The sequence below is a fragment of the Nelumbo lutea genome, chromosome 7, assembly GCF_056320005.1.
Source record: "Nelumbo lutea isolate HS-2025 chromosome 7, American lotus-T2T, whole genome shotgun sequence".
Classification (NCBI taxonomy): domain Eukaryota; kingdom Viridiplantae; phylum Streptophyta; class Magnoliopsida; order Proteales; family Nelumbonaceae; genus Nelumbo; species Nelumbo lutea.
In genome coordinates, this window is record NC_142690.1 from 7,844,372 (window position 1) to 7,865,296 (window position 20,925).

Consider the following 20,925-nt stretch of genomic DNA (forward strand, 5'->3'; position numbering starts at 1 on the left):
TGAGTTGAAATTTCATGGGTAGGTGTTTTGGGAGGTCCTGAGTCTGATGGTTGTATCTGATCTAATGGCTTAGGTGTAAGTGAGGGTTGATCAGGTCCATTGGGTAGGTATCGGAAAGGTTTAATGATTGATCTGAGGGTTCATGGGGTGAAATTTGGCTTTTGGGTTTTTTTGGGTGTTTCAAGGGATGGGTCTGACTGAGTGTTTGGGGTAAATTGGAGGGTACAGGCGGCAGACTGAGCAAAAATTAGGTGTTGATACCAACTCAATAACCTTTGTGTTCAAGTCATTAAAAATAAATACCTTAGATGTGATGGAATAATTTATTAAATGCTTTAGTCACTGATAAAAGAAGTAGAAAATTTTAGAAATAGTCTTTAGTAATCTATTATCTTCCCACTAGATGATAGAGAATGAACTGATTTGGTGAGCTAACCATAAATGCAAGTTTAAGATAAGACCAGTCTATTCCCTACTCAAAAAAGAAAATTATTCTTTAAGAAATAGTACACGACTACACATCCTCTAATTTAGAAATTAAAGTGTCCACCTTAAGATAAAATATTTTATGTTTCTCCTCGAGACAAACTTTGAGCAAGGTAAGATTAAGAGTTATGGGTACTACCAAAAAATGTGGTTTGTTCCTTTTGTGGTGATGATGATGATATTAATCATATCTTTACTAAATGTCAAATTGCTAATTAATTTTAGTCAATGATGGATCTGATCACTTGTAGACCTCATGAGAGTGAGAATACTTAGAAATGCTTGCATGATGACCTTATAATGACATATTTGGAAAAATAAAAATAACAAGATTTTTCAGTAATTCTAGTATACTTCCGTTGATGATCATCAATAAAGTTAGGTCAAATTTTGTGGAGTTTTCAGTATTTACCTAGATGTTGATCCTCAACCATGCTCTTCAAACAAATTCATTCAAGTTTGATAGAAATTTCCTAATAGGAATGAAGTGAAGATAAAATCCAATGCATCCAGGAAAAAAAATGATGTGTACCATAGGTGTAGGGGTGTCCATAGTTCGGTTAACCGAACCATGGACCTTTTTTGTAAACCGAACTGGTGGTACCGGTTTTTTTATTTTGCCAAACCGAAACTAAACCGCTACCACCGGTTAACCGGTCCACCAGTTTTAGTTTTTGACAGGTTCGATTCTTTGGTTTTTCGATTTTTTATATTTGTAATGTATATTATATAAATATATGTATAATATTATATTATAAATAATAAATGATATATAATATATTTTAAATATTTAAAAAATATATAATATATTTGAAAATAGATCATTATAAATAAAATATAAGTATATATTTTTTATAATGAATATATATTTATATAAAATACATAGAAAATATGTGACATGTATTAAAAATATTTATAAAATATACATATAAATATATATACCGATCGGTTCAATTAACCGTTAGTTTTTTATAGGTTAACCGAAAACTGAACCGGTCCTTCGGTTTTTCAAAAATTCTGAACCAAAACCGAACCGACCTGTTAGGTTAACCACATTTTATGGTTCGGTTTTTCAATTTTTCATGGACACCCCTACATAGGTGTGGTGGCAAGAGATCGCGATGAAAAATTTACTTCGTAGTTAGAAAAGATGTTGGTTCAAAATCTATCACTATGGAAGAAGCTTGGGCGGCTCATGAAATTGAGTTTAGATCAACTACCATGGCATGGTCCTTACAAGGGAGATGTTCCCAATGTAAGGCTCATTGTTGTTATTGTTTTATTTTTAAGCTTCTACTTTATTATTTCTTTGTCACTTTGTGATGCTTGGGGAAGGGTTACCCCTCAATTGTAAGTAGCCTCTAATTTCTCACTACTCTACCTCCTAGGGGGCGCTCTTGTTCTCAAATTTGATTGGGGGAAAGTTGGTCAATGGGAATTCCATTGACCAAGAAACCCATGTTCGTTTTCTAGATTTATATGGAAACCAAGGAAAGATTATTAAGTGATACCTATCTCCTAGGTGGATAAATAATTTTCCCACTTGGGGTAAAAGTTGCTAACACTTGAATGGGACAAAAATGCCCCTTTTAATATTGGATTTTTATGGCTAAAATAAGCATTATGGGAAATAAAAGAACATGGGTAAATGCAATTACTCGGGTAAGTCTTTCCTAGGAAACACTTACCTAGGTAAATACATTTACCCGGGTAAGTAACTTATCAAAAAGCGAATAAAGCCCTAAAAAAATCCACTCCTAACATGGACCATCAAATGCAACTAATCCCACTCGAGTCATTTGTGAGCCTAATTATGCTTATAAAAATATTATTTTTAATTATAACATACATAAAATAATAAATTTATAATCAAGCTTCATAATACATTATATATATATATATATATATATATATATATATATATATTTTTATAACATTTATTCAAATTTCTTAATATTTTTTGAATATTAATTTATTTTTAATAAACTCAAGCTAAACCAAACTCAAATAACTTGCTATTTGAGTCGAATATACGTAAAAAATTCAAAGCTTGATAATCAAGTCGAAACTAATGAGCAATGGATGAATGATATATATTTAGAAAAATCCAAATGTAGTTCGAATTTGTTTCGAATCCGAATTTGAATATAAACAAGGGTTTCTAGTAGATAAAGGTAATTTTTTGCCCTAATATCAATAAAAGATAATATTTTTATAAAATAACAAAAATAGGGCAACTTTTTATGAAAATATCAAGGAAGGGCAATGATATTGTTCATCATCTTCCTCTTCCTCTACCTCTGTATTCATGCAAATAGACTGGATTGAGACAAAGCGAGATGTGCTAGACTGAGATAAAGCCACTAACGGCGGTATTGCCCCTTCACAGCTTACCATGGTTTGGAAAACCAAGTTATCCTTGCAGATCTACAAAAGCCACTAATGGCGATTTGAAGGGAAGGGAGATTCATCATATGGATGGCCGAACCTTGCAGGGAGGTTGGGCAAAATTTCAAAAAATTTTCTTTCTCCCTTTCAAGAATCCTATTTCTTAATTTAGAAAACTATATTTTCAAGGTTTGTTCTTAAAACAAATCGGACCAGATTTGAAACCAAAAGAGGGAGATGAATACCTGATATAGAATCCACGCAAAAGCACCTCCCAATGTAGGTGTTCATGCCCAAAGAAGTCACCAAAACCCACATTCACTGAAGATGACACAACTTATGTTGAGGTAGGATTAACAAAGGGGTTCTTCACCAAACCTAGATTCTTCACCAAGAATTGAGTAGGGAGTATGTGAGCACGACTTTAGATTGTTTCTTATACCAATAAATAATATTAAGAACAGTTCTCGATAACTCTAGGAAGTAGAGATTGAATTGGGTATGGCAACAAGAGCAGAGGGAGAAAATGATTGTAGAAAGAATTACCTCTTTAAGAAAAATTCGCCCTTTTATTTGTAACCTTCTTTGGATTAACTTCCTAATCCAATTAGGAAATAGTTTTTTTATCCTAATCTTTATTTGGATCTGGCCTCTTAAATGAGATAAGGCTTATCTTATCTTTTAGTTAATCATAATCAGATTATAAAACAGAATTCACCCATTTAATTAAATCACTTAAGCCCAATTTGAAATGGGCTTTAGGCCCATTTAATCACATAGCTCACTTTCCCATTGAATGCTGGCTAGTTTGGTTCTCTTTGTATGGTGTGAGACCCTAGCATTGATCTCCACAAAAGCCATATGGATTCAGCCTAGCATCTATTAGAAGCTTGGCCAAATTCACTACTAAAGACAATGAACCCCTGATCTTACTAGACCCAACATTTAGATTAAATGGTCCCTAGGTTCAGTCGCCTTATGAAGGCCCAAGGACTATGGACTTATGTGACATTAGACCATCAGGTTTATTATCCCTAAAAATGGTATTACACTTAACCTCTTAGTTTATAATGATCAAACACTACCCGACAATAAATGACCTCTCCCTCGGTTGCAAGGTACAGTGTTGCACTCTCTACTTACATGGATCCCGAGAATTAAAACATTTTACAAACAATTTGTGAAACCATAATATATATGTATATCTTTATATAAACATATTTTGCAAAAACAAATTTCAACAAATTTCAAATCAACTACCGGCAATTTAGGTTTTCATCAAAGAGAGTGCATTCCCCGATCATTCACTTTGTTTAACAAAATGGTTGATCCTATCACTATGATTGCCTACTCAGATGAATTCTTAGACTGCCCCAATATACCCAAGTTTTGACCCATCTAAGGATCTCACTGATTGGCATATCAAAGGCAGCCCAATCCGACACTTAGTGCAGTACTATAATCGAGTTTAGGGGTCAGGTGTAACTTTCCAGTTTTGCCCATCTATCTCCTAGGCCCAAGGCACAAGTAGAAAATGGTATAGTTTTAGAGTTTCAAGCAAACCCACATTGCATGTGCTTCATGTCTTGGTAGTTGAAACAAGCCATCCCAACCCACTTGGTAGAACATTAGTGTTAGACTTTGCAAGATAAATATCCTCAAATCTATCAAATGGCTGTAAATATTTTAAACTAACACGGATTTCATAAGTATTCAGTTTAAGGGTATTACACGGAAACACACCAATATAACATGAATCAAATATGTACTTTATTCATTTATAATAAATGTCATATGTATATAAAATTGATTGGAGCTAATGACATATACTGTTTAAAATTTATCTTATTTTAATTATTTTATAAAAATATTATCTTTTATTTATATTTAGGGCAAAAAGTTGCGTCTATATGCTAGAAACCTAAATATAATGAAAAATCTGCATAATTGGATTTACCTGTATCCGATTGGATTTGATCCGTTGGCAGCCCTACCGCCACTATAGACAATAACATTGGTATTGAAGAGTTTAATACTGAAATACTTTTTCTCAGCTCCCTCTCCCTGCCTCCCTTCCCTCGGAAGCCATTAGCAAATTCGAACTTCGAACTCTAAGCTTCCCAGCCGCCAAAAACGTTGAAGTTGAGGTGTTGAGCTCTTCAGTAACAATGAAAAAGAGACCAGCAAAAGACATAGACGCCATGGAAGGCAAAGATGAAGAAGAGCTAGAAGTTGCAGACGGTACCATCGACGGAAATACAGACCTCTGTCAGAGACTAATGGAACGATATGGTAAATCCTCAGCTCCTCAGCACCGTCATCTCTGCGCTTCTGCGGCCGCCATGAGAGCCATGCTCCAAGACGAAGGTCTCCCCTTTACTCCACCTGCCTATTTCGCTGCAGTTATAACAGCTATTAACGATGCTTCTGAGACTCTAGACTCCGATGCTATTGCTGCTCTATCTTCGTTACTCTCCATTTTGATTCCGCTTGTTCCGTCGGAATCGCTGCCCCCGTCGAAGGCAAGTGAGGCCGTGACGGTACTTGTTAAGCTACTAAATAGACCGCCAGAAACTGTATCGACGGCAACCGTGCGGTCTGTCATCAAATCATTGGGGTTTCTTATTGGTTTCTGTCAACTGGAGGACTGGGATGCAGTGAAGTTGCCTTTTGAGACAATTATTAAGTTCTCTGTTGATAAACGCCCCAAGGTATGGAATCATGTGCTTTGGTTTATCAATTTTACTGAATTCATATATCGGTAAATTAGTGGAAAATTGGAATTGGCTGTAATGCATTGGATGAAATCCCAAATGTTGAAGTAAAATTCTATTAGTTTTAGTCAGTAAAGTTTTGAAAGCTCAAAACTGAGACACCCTTTTTTCTTCTACAAAGTTAAATTTGTTTTGGTCAGTTGGACGAATCAAATTAATTAGTAGCAGTCATGGCTGGAAGAGCGGCGATAATTAACTGGGAAGCGCTAAGAATATCACTTATGCCCAAATTGTTTGGTAGTTTGATTGACAGTCTTGTATTTCTGAGGATGACGATACAAGTATTTAGTTTAACGAAATTGAAGTTATTGGTCTGAAAAGGTGACACAAGTATTCAGTTTCCATATTAATCAAAGCTCATAGAAATAGGGAAGCAGAAAATGTACTTTATCTTTGATGGGCAATTCTTTATTGATATATATATTTTTTTTACCACAGTTTTAGGACTTGGTTTCTAATTTACAGTTACTGAATCCATTTGGGATATTTCTGTTTTGTATTTTTATGATTTTGGTGGAATTGGAAAGCATGAGAGCATGAGATCCCACGAGAAAGGAGCCACAAAGATACATCAACATGCCTAAAGGTATCCTAGAGAACAAAAGCCAACAAATATAGGGAGATGGTTGGTGTTTCTTCCTGTCACCTGTAGGTGAATAACTACTTCTTATTGGTCTTTGATGGATTGGGAAATCTTGGTGAGGTGGATTTGGATGGTCTACTTCCTTTTCTTGGAAGCAGTGCTGCATGGACTCTCCTAAGTGGATGAAGTATCTTTGTCAGGCATGAGTTGAATTCTAACACTGTGACTTCTTATGGGTCATTTCTATGTTAATTTTTCTTTCTAATCCTTGCTTATTTGACATAAATGAACAACTAATATACATGATGTATATTTCCTATAAAAAATCATTAACTAATGAAAATAAATTGGCTGTATTTGGAAATTCATTGAAAGTGTAAATACCGGCTGCATAAGAAGTAGGGGTGCAGGCACGCCTTCAGGGAGATATTGTTTTTTTTTTTTTGATCAGCAACACAGAAATTCATTCATTCAAGGGAACTCAATATCACCTTCATCTGGATTAGAAGGACTGCAAATGGATTGTCAATGTACTAGCAAAACAAGGTGTTGAAATACATTGTTTGTTTTGGGTGAAAATGTAAACTCTTACTTTTGGAAGTGCAATTGAAGTAATCAAAGGAAATTGTTTATTTTTTCAAGCAACAAAACCATCTGTCTGAATACAACATCAAAGGAAATTGTTTATTATTTATATCCTTTTCCTGTCCTTGGTTTTTGGTGGGCAAATATTATGGCAACTGATCATGGAAGTATGGAACTGTCAAAATATTATGTTGTTAGCATTTTATGTTTTTCTAATCTTGTGTTGTAGGTTCGCAGATGTGCTCAAGTTTGCATTGAGAAAGTCTTTCAATCTCTTCAGTGTTCCATTGCCATCAAGAAGGCAAACAAAATGGTACTCTCTTTGCTCAGAAAATACATGCCTTTGGCAATTGAGTTAAGTGTTGCAAGAACCTTAGATGGATCCAAAAGTGAAGTGTGGTCAAAATCTGAGCATTTGGAGGTCATCCATATGCTGAATGCACTGAAACTGATTGCGCCTTATCTTTCTGACAAAGTCAATATGAAAATCTTGAAAGAACTATATAAGCTGTTGACTTGCCAGTTCTCACCACTTACCCGGCATGTTTTTAACATTATTGAAACTTTTTTTAAATCTTCAAGAGCAGAAGTCATTGCTCCAGAGGTAGAGAACTGCTTGAAGTTACTTGCATCATATGTATCTTCTGGTGAGAACCCCATGGACACCATACTTTCTGCAGCTAATTTGATAAAAAGTGGTTCAACCAAAATTCATGCAGCAGACCCGAGCATATTGATTGGAAATCTTCCTCTGGTATTTGGTTCTTTAGCAGGTATGCTGTTAGGTGTGCCTGTAGAAAGCTTCATCACCATTTTCTTTAGAAATTGAACATTGACAATATCAATTGTTTCCTGTCTGGATTAAGTTTTCATATTCAGTTTTGTATTTTTATGACTTATCGCTCTTCTGTTTATTTGACTTCTCTTGTATAATAATCACAAAATATTATCTCTTATTATTGGTTTTTTAGTTTCTTTTTTTTGGTGGCCATGTACTTGCCTGATTTGATCTAGAATGATGTAACAAATTAATGAGAAAATGAGGGTAGAGAAATAAGCACACTCTAAACATATGACGACAGGAGGCTAACCCTAAATTAAGAGATTACAACAGCAGTAGAATTAGGTAATATATAGCAGTTGACCAGCTTTGAGACAAGTTGAGAGGTTAGCTTGCTAGAATATGCCATAGTGAGAGGAAAATGCCATGGTATGGCTAGATGATATACTTAATTGGAAATTGAACCACTTTTGTGTCTGGGTGGTAGTGGTGGGTCAGCAGCCCAATGACCTGGGTCAAATGGGTCAACTTGTGATGTCATAAATTAAATAATAAAAATATAATTAAAATACAGAAAAATTATAAAAATTACAGCTCAACCTTTTGGCTTTTGGAGTGCTGTCTTGTTTGAAGATGAATTGGACTGAGTGATGATTGGGGTGGATGATGTTTAACCAGATTTGTTGGAACAATGTTCTCCTTTTGGTTAGCATGTAGGTAACTTTCCAAGTTTCCATTTACTTAATTTTGGTCAATTGGGGTTAGGCCTCTAGGGCATCATCTGTCTCTACATGTAAGGGTGTCAATGGACCGGTTTTGGATTGGACCCCGTCCAGTCCAAAATCAATTTGGACGGATTGGTGGGACCAAGAAGACATATTGGATTGGACCAATCCGGTCCAAAATATTTATTAGATTGGATTGGCCTGGTCCGTTCGTAACAAATTTATATTGGATTGGGTTGGATTAAGCCAATATCTGGTCCATTGATATAAAATAAGAATATATGTGTCAATGGACCGGGTTTGGGTTGAAACCAATCTAAATCAAAATGAATTTGAACAGATTAGACAGTCCAAACATTGAATTGGACCGGTCCAAATTGGTCCAAAACATTCATTGGATTGGATTGGACCTGGTCCATTTATAATGGACTCACATTGTACTGGATCAGATTGGGCCAAATCCAGTCCAATTGACACCCCTATCTATATGGGAACTATTACAGACTGACATTTCCTTTTCTTTTTTGTTATTAGGGCTTATATGTTTTTAGTTTTATGTGTGGTCAGTTGGCTGTTAATATGTTTTATTATTGGGCCCATGGACCATTTTCTTCTTTGTTTAATTGCTTCTGCTGAATGTTGATTAAGGGCATACTTGGACTGGACTGGACACAGAACCGGAATACTTGCTGGCTCACAGGCTAAACGGTTTGATCGCTAGTCAGATAATATATATATATATATATATATATATATATATATATATATAAATAATATGTTTTGTAATTTATAATACATATTTAAGTTGTGGCTAGATGGTTAGTTCCTTATTTATTTATTTATTTTTGATACAAGTGACCAGGGTTCAAGTCTTATATGTAGTATATTAAAAAGGTATAAATGAACACAAATATCATAATAGATTAATGGGAGTAGGTTAAGGCGCATAACTAAGAGGTCATAAGTTCAAATCTTCTTACTGACCTTTTCTCAAAAAGACAAGGCAGCAATTAACATTGCTAATAATCCAGTTCAACATGATCATGCCAAGCATATTGAGGTGGATTGTCACTTTATTAGAGAGAGGGTGGTGTTTGGGGAAGTGTCTTTCTCATATGAATATAGATCCAGCTAGTAGATGTTTTCACCAAGGCAGTTCCTCAGCTGAAGTTACAGACTACTTTTAGCAAGTTGGGAATGCTAGTTGTTTACTTCCAAGTTCCAACTTGAGGGAGAGTGTTGACAGGCTGACATATCCTTTTTCTTATTTGTTATTGGGCCTCGAATTGTATTTGTTTTATGTGTAGTAAGTTGGCTGTTAATATGTTTTACTATTGGGCCCATGGGCCAGTTTTCTTGTTTGTTTAATTGCTGCCAGCTCATTAAGGTGTACTTGTAATTTACCTGTTAATTATCAATTAAGATAAATAGGTAGTGGGAGATCTCTCTAGCCTCTGCATCAATTTTAGAGAATTTTTGTATCTGAAATCAGTCTACCGCAACCATTGGTTGCAATATTTGAAAAGAACTTGTAGGCTAGAAGTGCAGGTAACTGTCTTGTGGTGGTAGGAATAGCCTGATAAAAAGTGCATTTTCTTGCTTGGATGTTTATTAATATATGGATTTAAAATTTTTGAGATAAGTGGCTAATCACATTGGAAAAATTCAAAGAGACTTTCTATTGATTGGATGGAGTTGTTGAAAAGAAATTTCACTTGGTTAAGTGGGACTTGGTAGGCGAACCGATAAAAGTGGGTTAATTGGGCTTTAGGAGTACAAGGGGGATGAATAAAGCATAGCTACTGATTAGAAAAGAATTGTTGGAGAAGTGATTTTGGAGGTTGGATTGGAAAAGAATACATTGCAGAGGATGCTTATTTTTTTAACATTTTATGAAAAGATTTTATTTGGATTCAGGAGAGGTTTCTGCTACTTATGGAGTTTATGTTTGAAAAGGTATATGAAGGTCCATCAACTGTTACCTGGATGTTCTAAATTCTATCTTGATTAAGGCGTAATAATAAGGTTTTAGCCAGATGAGTCTGTGGCAAGTGGCATTGGAAGACTTTAATTGTATCATCTGCTCTGTCAGTTGCTTCCTAAAGATTTTAGCCTACACTTTGAGTTCAGAAATTACAAGGTTCTGTGGCATTTGGCACTTTGTAGACCCTCAACAGAGAGAGAACTTGAGGAATGCATTCATATCTTTTGCAGCTTGGAAGCTACACGTATGTCTTTTTTAGTCTTAAGTAGTAGATGGTGGAAGGTTCTTGGCCAGTTTTCTTAAGCTCAAAGCTTGGAAACTTTCAGTTGTCCTCTTTCATTGAATAGCATCCTAATGTTTGATCACTCGAGAAGAAGAGAATTTAAGATGGCTACCCTCTGTTTTATATGTAACAAGAACAAACATGTGTGGCACCTCTTCATTAATTGTGAGGTGGTTAATTACATATATGGTCATTCTTTTTTCTTGCATTTTTGAAGCCAATGTTCAGGCCTAGTGAACCTCATTAGATTTTCTCATATGGACCATTATTTGTTGGACTCAAGAAGGCATAATTGTTTTGGAGCATCATTTCGTTTATATATGAGGGCACTTGGAAGGAAGAAATAGAAGGTGTCTTTTGGAAGGAAAAGAAGAAAGGTGACAGACATTATGCTGATGTTGGCTCTCATTTTAAATTAGGTTATGGACTATCTGGAGTTCAAGAACATTGCAAGCAATGCTTGTGGCACAACCTCTGGAGTGCTTCTAATATTTTAATAAATGATTGATTTTGAGATGCATTCTAGTTTGGTTTTTATTCCTGGCTATAAGGTTCTTTTCTGGAGTGCCATCTCAACACTTATTCCTTTTGCTTCTCATTCAATTTCCCTTTTGGTTTTATTATCCATAAAGTTATGTTCACTGCATTTTGGGGCCTTCGGGAGGAAAAGAAAAGGAGATTATTTGAAGGTAAAGAAGAGAGAATAGAAGAATCTTTGCAGATTTTGTGTTACAAAAGAAACTCAGAGGCAGATGTATCTCTCCTCATGTTTGCTCCCTCTGTCTCATTAGTGTTTGAATGCTACTTGTGTAAATGATTTTGAAGTTTTGACTTTTCTAATCAGGGGTGAAGATGTTTCGTTATAGATTTCTTCGGAGAGTTCGGGGAGGTGGGAGATGGGAAGCTAGCAACTGGTACAGGGGTGAAGAGAAGGGGGTGAGGAGGAGACTGCATTTCTCTTATAGTAAGGCAGTTGCGGCTGGAGTTTGGTCGGATTTTGGGCAGTCAGGAATCAAGAAGGTGGAGGAAAAGCAGGTGATATTGACAAAGGTCCAAGGTGTTGAGGCTAGAAGGAGATTCCTGCGAGGTTGCTTGGTGGGGAGATTCCAGCGGAGGGTAGGGTTTCAAGAAGTGGAAAACTGGGTAAGTAGATACTAGAAGGATGTGGGGGGAGTGAGAGTAAAGAAATTAGCTAATGACCTCTTCCTGTTTATCTTCTTGTCGAGGTCAGCGGCGACATGGATCCTCAATTAGGGTCCATGGAAAATGGGGAGAATGGGGTGCAAGAGCTGGTTGCTTCTATCCGAAATCAAGTGAAGACTCTGATTGATCGAAAACCATTTGGGTTAGGGTTTTTGGTCTTCCCCTGTTATTGTGGTGTCTGAGTGTGATCAAAACCATAGGGGAGACTGCATTTCTCTTATAGTAAGGCAGTTGCGGCTGGAGTTTGGCCGGATTTTGGGCAGTCAGGAATCAAGAAGGTGGAGGAAAAGCAGGTGATATTGACAAAGGTCCAAGGTGTTGAGGCTAGAAGGAGATTCCTGCGAGGTTGCTTGGTGGGGAGATTCCAGCGGAGGGTAGGGTTTCAAGAAGTGGAAAACTGGGTAAGTAGATACTAGAAGGATGTGAGGGGAGTGAGAGTAAAGAAATTAGCTAATGACCTCTTCCTGTTTATCTTCTTGTCGAGGTCAGCGGCGACATGGATCCTCAATTAGGGTCCATGGAAAATGGGGAGAATGGGGTGCAAGAGCTGGTTGCTTCTATCCGAAATCAAGTGAAGACTCCGATTGATCGAAAACCATCTGGGTTAGGGTTTTTGGTCTTCCCCTGTTATTGTGGTGTCTGAGTGTGATCAAAACCATAGGGGATGCGTGTGGTGGTTTTGTGGAAACCGACGATTCCCCCGAGGAGCTATCAACTTGTGAGTGGGTTCGAGTGAAGGTGAGAAGATCCGGTCATATTCCTGAAAAAGTGAAGATTGTTGTGGGGGAGTCGCTATTTGAAGCCTGCATCTAGCCCGAATCCCTGCCAATAGTTCGAAGTTGGATGTAGGAGAATCATGTGAACAATCAGACCCGGTTGTAGGGAATGAGCTCGGAGATTTCAAATACCGTGGTCTTATAAGATGAGGGAGAGGTTTCGCTGCCTCAAGATGCTCAGAGAAGTTTACTGAGAAGCAAATCGCCGTTGAGAAGACCGCTGGAGTTCGACGGAGGGGAAGATGATGATCGTGGAGTGAATCTGATCCGTTCACAAGCAGTCTCTTTGGATGGCCAGGATTGTCCTCAAAATGATATTTTCAAGTCTAGTGCGCCATAATTAATTAAGGGAAGATGTGGGGGATTCTCGAGGGTGGAGGAATTAAAAAGTCTAATTAAGCAGTGCATCAAAGAGATGCACGTGGAACCAGATGTTGAGGTTTCGAGGAGTATGGGGTGGGAGGCTCGACAAGGGGCTGTTTTGGATTCCAATGATGGTGAGGTGGCTTAGATTTGGACTTAGGAGCCGGTCCCGAGTCAAGTTAGCCTTAATAATCTGTCTACCCAATCCAAACAAGCGTTTAAGAGAAACGAGGTCAAAACATTTTTTAGTGAGCCTCGGTGGCCCACTGGAAGACAAACATCTTATACCCTGGTTCGACTGGAGCCGACTTGGGTCCGTCTTCCTTCCAAATAGCCGATGAACCCTAGTCTTGATTCTCCTTTGGTCCAGGTTTCCAGTTCTGAAGAAATGGAGCTAAGAGGCCTGAGTCGGGCTGCTTCGTCTTCCCAAAAGGTTCAGTCTTCTTCAAAAGGTTTGTTGGAGCCGGATACTAGGTGGTGACAAATTCACGAGCTTCCTCTGGTGCCAGTGGAAGAGACTCCAGTGGTGGTGACCCCTATTGCAGTGTTGGGAAAGGAGGTTCAAAGCGAGAATGAGGGAAACAATCATGACCAATCCAAGGAGTTGGGGATTAGTAGAGGAAGTCTTGAGCCAATGAGAAGCGAAGAAGATGTCTTGATAGGAAACAAGGGTAAGTCTAGTTTATTAGCTGCGGAGGTAGGTAAACATAGTGTGTCTGAAAACAATCCTTCTTCTTGGGTGACGTCGAAACTTCTGGGGTTGGGGAATTTCCTGGGAATATCGATGGAGACTTCATAGAGGGGACGGAAGCTAAAACTATCTGTTAAAGTGTGCCGAATAGGGGTAGTTTAGTCTTCTTATGTTTGTTAAGTAGCTTGCTTATTTGGCAGTGTTATTAGAGTTACTCTACCCCACACTTAAGTAAGGGCATTTTTGTCTTTGTAAAGATTATTAGAGTCTAATATAGATTAAGGGGGTCGACTGTATGGATGATCCATCAGATTTCGACAGACCCTTCTTCTTCTTCTTCTTCTTCTTCTTCTCTTTTTGGTTCGGACTACTGTAGCACTAGTCGAAACATGGTATTAGAGCCATGCTTCTGACCTACTTCAGTTGGTAAAGTGCCTCAGTAGTGTTCGTGACTCTTCTCCTTCGTTTCTGGTCAGTCAATGGAGAGAATTGGTTCGCCCTAGGTCAGAAACATCACCGCTCGTCTCTCTCTGCTACGCATAACCTTCTTCAGTAAGGAAAGTGACTTCAACAGTGAATGGTTGGTTGATATTCTCAAAGGAAGGTCGGTTTTCTCTTCTTCTAGTGTTACTGATATTTCTGGGTAGAAACCCTACAAGAAGCTGTTAGTATTGATTGAAACCTAGAGAACTAGGTTAATTGTTGCCCTAGAAAGGGCTGTGTGTGCAGTAGCCGAATGGGGTAGGGCTGCTGTGAGTTGTTGAGTGGTGTTAGGGCTGCTATAAGTGGCCGAGTGGTGTAAGGTGGAATGCAGTGATCTTGCCGAGCTCTTTGTGGTTGTGTAATGCCCTCTTAAGTGTGTTAAACAAGTCTGAATTGGGTGTAGCAGTGGAATGGTATGGAGCCCAAAATTAGTGCCAACTTCATGTTCCTTGATACGGCTAAGGATATATGGGAGCATGCTAAGAAGCTATATTCTGGACAAGATAACACAACAAGAGTATATCAGCTTTATCAGGAGTACTTTGATTTACAACAAGGAACCAAAACACTAGAAGAGTACCATGCCTGCATGAAGAATATAAGGAATGAACTCAATGTCTATCATCCCCTCACTCCAGATATTAAAGTTCAGCAACAGCAAAAGGAACAACTAGATGTTACAAGATTTTTAGTGGGGCTGAAGTTGGAATATGAACCAGTTAGAGCCCAAATACTGGGGGGCTCTACTCTTCCTACACTTGAGGAAGTATTCTCAAGGCTTCATAGACTTTCTTTGGGACAAACAGAGAATCCCACACAGTTTGATAGATCAACACTTGTGACAGCTAGAGGAGGTGGACGTAGTACACGAGGGGGTGGTTATGCTCCCAGAGGAGGCCGTGGCAATTCCATGATTGGTCGGGGTGGCCGTGACTCAAGGGGAGGCCGCGACAGAGGAAAAAATAGGGAAGGACACAGTGAATTTCTGTATGACCTACATGGCCCTCCCTCTAAATGGGCTAATCATGCTGTAGCAAGCGAGGTTGATATCAGTGACAGTAAACTGGCAGGCCGAACTCCTCCCACATCTACATCTACTTCTGGGAGGGAGATGGTGAGTGTACCGCGTGATGAGTATGAATGGTTCCTTCAAACTATTTCACAGCATACCACTGCCACACTTGCCCAATCAGGTATAGCTTGCATGTCATCTAAAACTCCTTCCTGGATTATTGACTCTGTAGCCTCAGATCATATGACCAGGACTTCAGGTGTGTTCTCTTCTCTTTCTGAAACCTCCACATCACAAACTGTTACACTTGCCAATGGGTCATCATCTCCCATCTATGGTGTTGGTAATGTTGACATGGCTTCTGTCCCCTTATCATCTGTTTTATATGTACCTAAGTTTCCATTCAATCTTATGTCTGTTAGTAAAATAACCAAGGCTCTTAACTGTTCTATTACCTTCTTTCCTTCCACTTGTGTTTTTTAGGATTTCAAGACGGGGAAGAAGATTGGTGGGGGGGGCATGAAGCTGGTGGATTGTATTACCTTGACGGTGGTGGATCTTCAATTGCACTTCAGACTTCCCTTACTCCTCTACAATGGCATTGCTGACTGAGACATCCATCTCTCAAGGTTCTCAAGATGTTGGTTCCGTCATTGAGTCAGTTGTCAGTTTTACAATGTGAGTCATGTCAGTTTGGTAAACACCGTCGTGTGTCTTTCAGTCCAAGAGTTGAGGGTCGTATGTTGAGTCCTTTTTCTTTGGTTCATTTAGATGCTTTGGGTCCAATCAAAATAGTCTTATAATGGGTACAAGTATTTTGTCTCCTTTATTGATGACTGTTCAAGAATGACATGGATTTACTTAATGAAAGAAAGAAGTGAATTATTTTCCATTTTTCAAAAATTACATGCTGAAATATGTACACAATTTGGTGTTCCAATCAAAGTCTTTCGTTCAGATAATGGTCGTGAATACTTTCTTACTTTATTTCAATAGTATTTAGAACAACATGGCATTATTCATCAGACCTCATGTGCTTTCACCCCTCAACAAAATGGGGTGGCTGAATGGAAGAATCGTTAGCTTCTTGAAACTGCTCGGTCTATGCTTCACCACATGAATGTTTCTAAACGGTTTTGGAGTGATGCTGTACTCACTACATGTTTTCTCATTAATCGGATGCCCTCTTTTATTCTTCATGGTCGGTCCCCCTTCTTTATCTTGTTTCCCACTTTAACTCCTCGTGTCTTTGGTTGTGTGCTTTGTCCACAATCTGAGTCCTGGAGTAGACAAGCTAGATGCACACTCAATTAAATGTGTTTTCCTTGGCTACTCTCGGACTCAAAAAGGGTGCAAGGGTTATAATCCCATTACCCGAAAGTGCTATGTCTGCCCTGATGTCACATTTTTTGAGTCTCTACCCTTCTTCTTCAGTCATGAAGCACCCTTGTCTTCACCCTTACCTCCTCTTCCTCTTCCTGTCAGTGATTCAGTTCCAGAGGCTGTTGTTGTATACTCATCACCTCATCCAGTGCAGGTCACCACTGAACGACCACCGATCCGATAAGTGTATACACGCCGAACGACACCGGCCCCTCCTCCGACTTCTACCTCATCTGCGGATCCTCTCATGGCTCCTATTGCTGAATCTTCAGACCTCGACCTACCCATTACCTTACAGAAAGGTAAACGCAGTTCTACCCTCCATCCCATTTCTAATTTTGTTTCATTATCTCGTCTTTCTACCTCACATTGGTAGTTTGTTTCACTTTTGTCCTCTATTTCCATACCTAACAATGTTCAAGAAGCTCTTAGTTCACTTGGATGGCGGCAGACAATAGAGGAGGAACTTTCTGCTCTTCAACATACTCAAACGTGGGAACTTACTACTCTCCCACTTGGTAAGCATGCTGTGTTGGCTGTAAATGGGTGTATACTATGAAATACCTGCCAGATGGTAGTGTGGAGCGTCTGAAGGCCAGAGTTGTTGCTAAAGGTTACTCACAGTTGTATGGAGTGGACTACATGGAGACATTCTTTGTGGTGGCTAAAATTGGTTCTGTTCGTGTACTCATTTCCTTGGCAGTTATGTATGATTGACCTCTCTTTCAACTTGACATAAAGAATGCCTTCCTCCATGGTGATTTGGTGGAGGATATGGCTGTTCACGGGTCAAGTTGGGTCGGTTTATTGCGGTTTTTTCAACTGACCTGACTTGACCTGGTCGGGTTACCTGACATAGAAACCGAAACTGACCCAGTGTTAAGCAAAACTGACCTGGTCGGTTTGAGTCGGTTTGGGTCGGTTTCGGTTCTAAGTTCACCCCTGTGATAAAATCTTGCTAATTTTAAAAATAGTCATAAATTGAACATCATTTCAGTCATCTTTGATAAAATTTAAATGAAAAGTTAATCACAAAAGTTGTTCATTAATTACTATTCACTAATCCAAAGTTTCTTGCAACCATTCAAAAACTAGGTGGCTAATGGGCTTTGGAACTTCATGCTTGACTTAGGAACTAAGTCGGTTAAGTTCGGATCGGTTTAGGAAATTGTACAACCCGAAACCGACCCGTGCTGATGAAAACCCGACCAACTCGGATTGGGTCGGTCCGGGTTGGTTGGTTTGGTTGGGTTGGGCCTTCTTATGAACAACCCTAGTGGAGGAGGTATATATGGAGCAACCACCTGGGTTTGTTGCTCAAGGGGAGGTTGGTAAGGTGTGCAAACTGAATGAGGCAATTTATGGGTTGAAGCAATCTCCATGTGCTTGGTTTGGGAAGTTCAGCGAAGTGGTGAAGAGTTTTGGAATGAAGCAATGCCAGGTTGATTACTTAGTGTTCAGCTATGACTCAGAAGCTGAGAAGATTTTATTAGTGGTCTATGTGGATGATATTGTCATCACTGGTAGTGATAAATTGGGGATTGGCAAACTAAAGGTATTTCTGCAAAATCATTTTCAAACAAAAGACCTTGGAACATTAAAGTATTTCTTGGGAATAGAAGTTGCCATGTCAAAACAAGGTGTAAATCTGTGCCAAAGGAAATATGTTCTTGATCTATTGGAAGAAACAGGACTGTTAGGTGCAAAACCGGCAGAGACCCCTATGGAATCAAATGTTAAGTTGAGCAGTGATACAGGAGAAGTATTTGAAGATCCTGGAAGGTATAGACGACTAGTGGGAAAGCTGAACAATCTGACTATCACGAGACTCGACATCTCCTTTGCAGTCAGTGTGGTGAGCCAATTCATGCAGAACCCTCGTATACCTCACTGGGATGCAATCCTTAGAATTGTGAGGTATCTGAAAGGAGCTCCAGGCCGTGGGCTATTGTATAAACCAAGGGGAAAACTTGAAGTAGTTGGGTATATAGATGTAGACTGGGCAGGCTCAGTGAATGATAGAAGATCTACTACAGGCTATTGCACATTTCTTGGAGGAAATCTTGTGACATGGAAGAGTAAAAAGCAGACGGTTGTGGCCAGAAGCAATGCTGAAGCCGAATATAGGGCCATGACCCACACCACCTGTGAATTAGTGTGGTTGAGGAATCTCCTACAAGAAATTGGGTTTCACATGGATAAACCTACGAGATTGTATTGTGACAACCAATCTGCACTCCATATCTCTTCCAATCTTGTCTTTCATGAGAGAACAAAGCACATAGAGGTTGATTGCCACTTTGTGAGAGAGAAGGTTCTTGCTGGAGAGATAATTACAGAACATATGGGCTCGAATGACCAGTGGGCAGATTTGTTTACAAAAGCTCTAAGCTCAGAGAAAGTGAACTATCTATGTAACAAGCTGGGATTATATGACATATATTCTCCAGCTTGAGGGGGAGTGTTAAAGTGTGCCGAATAGGGGTAGTTTAGTCTTCTTATGTTTGTTAAGTAGCTTGCTTATGTGGTAGTGTTATTAGAGTTACTCTGCCCCACACTTAAGTAAGGGCATTTTTGTCTTTGTAAAGATTATTAGAGTCTAATATAGATGAAGGGGGTTGACTGTATGGGTGATCCATCAGATTTCAACAGACCCTTCTTCTTCTTCTTCTCTTTTTGGTTCGGACTACTGAAGCACAAGTCGAAACACTATCAAATTTTTGGAAGGGATTGAACAAAGAGTGCTTATGGAGAGGGGAAAATTGTTGGCAAAAAAAAGGGGAAACAAAAACAAAGAGAAGTAGAGAAATGATGAGATTAATGTGGGGTTTGAATGATAAGGCGGGGAGTAGTGAAGGGGTGGCAAGGGAGTCTAAGAAGTTGTGAGGTATGGGTTCCTGTTATCAGTTAAATCCTATGGAATCGAAAATCCTTTCCTGGAATGTTAGAGGTCTGGGGTTGGGAAGGAGGAGGGTGATGGTATGTGATTCCCTGAAACAATCGAAGTCTAAGATAGTCTTGCTCCAAGAAACTAAGCTAGAAAGTCTTGATGCTGCTACGGTTCGAAGTGTCTGGGGGGAGAGTCAGGTCAGATGGAAGGCCTTGGCTGCGTTTGGGAGTGTTGGTGGTATTGCGAGCCTTTGGGACCCTACTTCCTGTTCTCTGGTTTCCATCAGAATTGGTAACTTCTCAATCTCTCTAAGGCTGAAATTACAAGATGGTCCTGTTGACTCAAATCTTCAAGCGGCTTTTTGGGAGGAATTAGCACACTTGAGAGACCCTCAGAATTATCCTTGGGTAATCGGGGGTGTTTTTAATGCAACTATTCCGGTGGATGAGAAGAATACAAGGGGTAGAAGAACTGGCTTGATGAACATGTTTGCTGGCTTCATTAATAGTATGGAGTTAATGGATGTTCCAATTCAGGGTAATAGATTCACTTGGACTAATAATCAATCAGTCCTGACTCTGGTAAGGCTGGAGAGATTTTTGGTATCTTCAAACTGCGATGAATTTTTTCCTGATTTCAGGCAGTTTACCCTTCCTAGACTTGTGTCCGACCACAGTCCTATTCAGCTTGTTTGTGGTCTTCGTGAGACAGTCAAATCCCCGTTTAAATTCGAAAATGCTTGGTTTGAGGAGGAAAATCTTATCCCCTTAATCAGATCTGTGTGGAATGAGTTGCAGGTGGAGGGTTCTAGCTCTTTTGTTTTGGCATCAAAACTAAAAGACATCAAGGGTAAATTAAAAATTTGGAGTATGAAGAAGAACATGAAGATGGATACTAAAAAGAAGGCTTTGTTGAGCACCATTGTCAAGATTGACAGAGCTGAAGAGGCGGGTTCCTTGACTGAAGATCTGAGACTTAAGAGGTCAATTGCAAAACTCAGATATGATAAGATGGCAATAGAGGAAGAGATGAAGTGGAGACAAAGAGCTAAATCTATTTGGCTCAAAGAGGGGGATACAAATACGAAGTTCTTTCATAAAATGGCAAATGCTCGTGCTAGGATCTCTTCAATCAGCAAGCTGGTGTGGGAGGACAGGTGTGGTGAATCTAGCTCTGAGGTTAAATCTGTGGCTACCTCTTTTTATAAGAACCTTTATAAAGAGAGGTGGGTTCAGAGACCTTTTCCCTCCGAGCTGCATTTCAATAAATTAAATGAAGAGCAAAAAGTCTGGATTGAGAGACCTTTTACTGCAGAGGATATTAAGGATGCAGTAAAGAAGCTGGAAAGTGAAAAGTCACCGGGTCTGGATGGGTTTTCTAATCTATTTTATTTAAAATGTTTGGATATTGTGAAGAATGATCTGATGCAGGTGTTCCAGGCATTTCATACTAATGCCTCATTTCAAAGAAGCCTGAATGCAATTTTCATCACTCTCGTTCCAAAAATTGAGGGGGCTGTCAATATAAAGGATTTT

At 39.0% G+C, this 20,925-nt stretch overlaps 1 protein-coding gene across 2 annotated transcripts in view; it reads left to right on the forward strand.

Moving 5' to 3' along the window:
- The first annotated feature begins 4,833 nt into the window (after window positions 1–4,833).
- Window positions 4,834–20,925, forward strand: part of LOC148844907 (ARM repeat superfamily protein) — a 107,143-nt gene continuing 91,051 nt past the window's right edge. Inside the window, exons 1-2 of one of the 2 annotated variants that reach the window (XM_088954448.1) lie at window positions 4,834–5,585; window positions 7,046–7,589. In XM_088954448.1, coding sequence (XP_088810574.1) covers window positions 5,043–5,585; window positions 7,046–7,589 — 1,087 coding nt within the window. In that variant the 5' untranslated portion in view covers window positions 4,834–5,042. The remainder of the gene's footprint in view (window positions 5,586–7,045; window positions 7,590–20,925) is intronic. The other variant, XM_088954449.1, reaches the window with a different exon arrangement.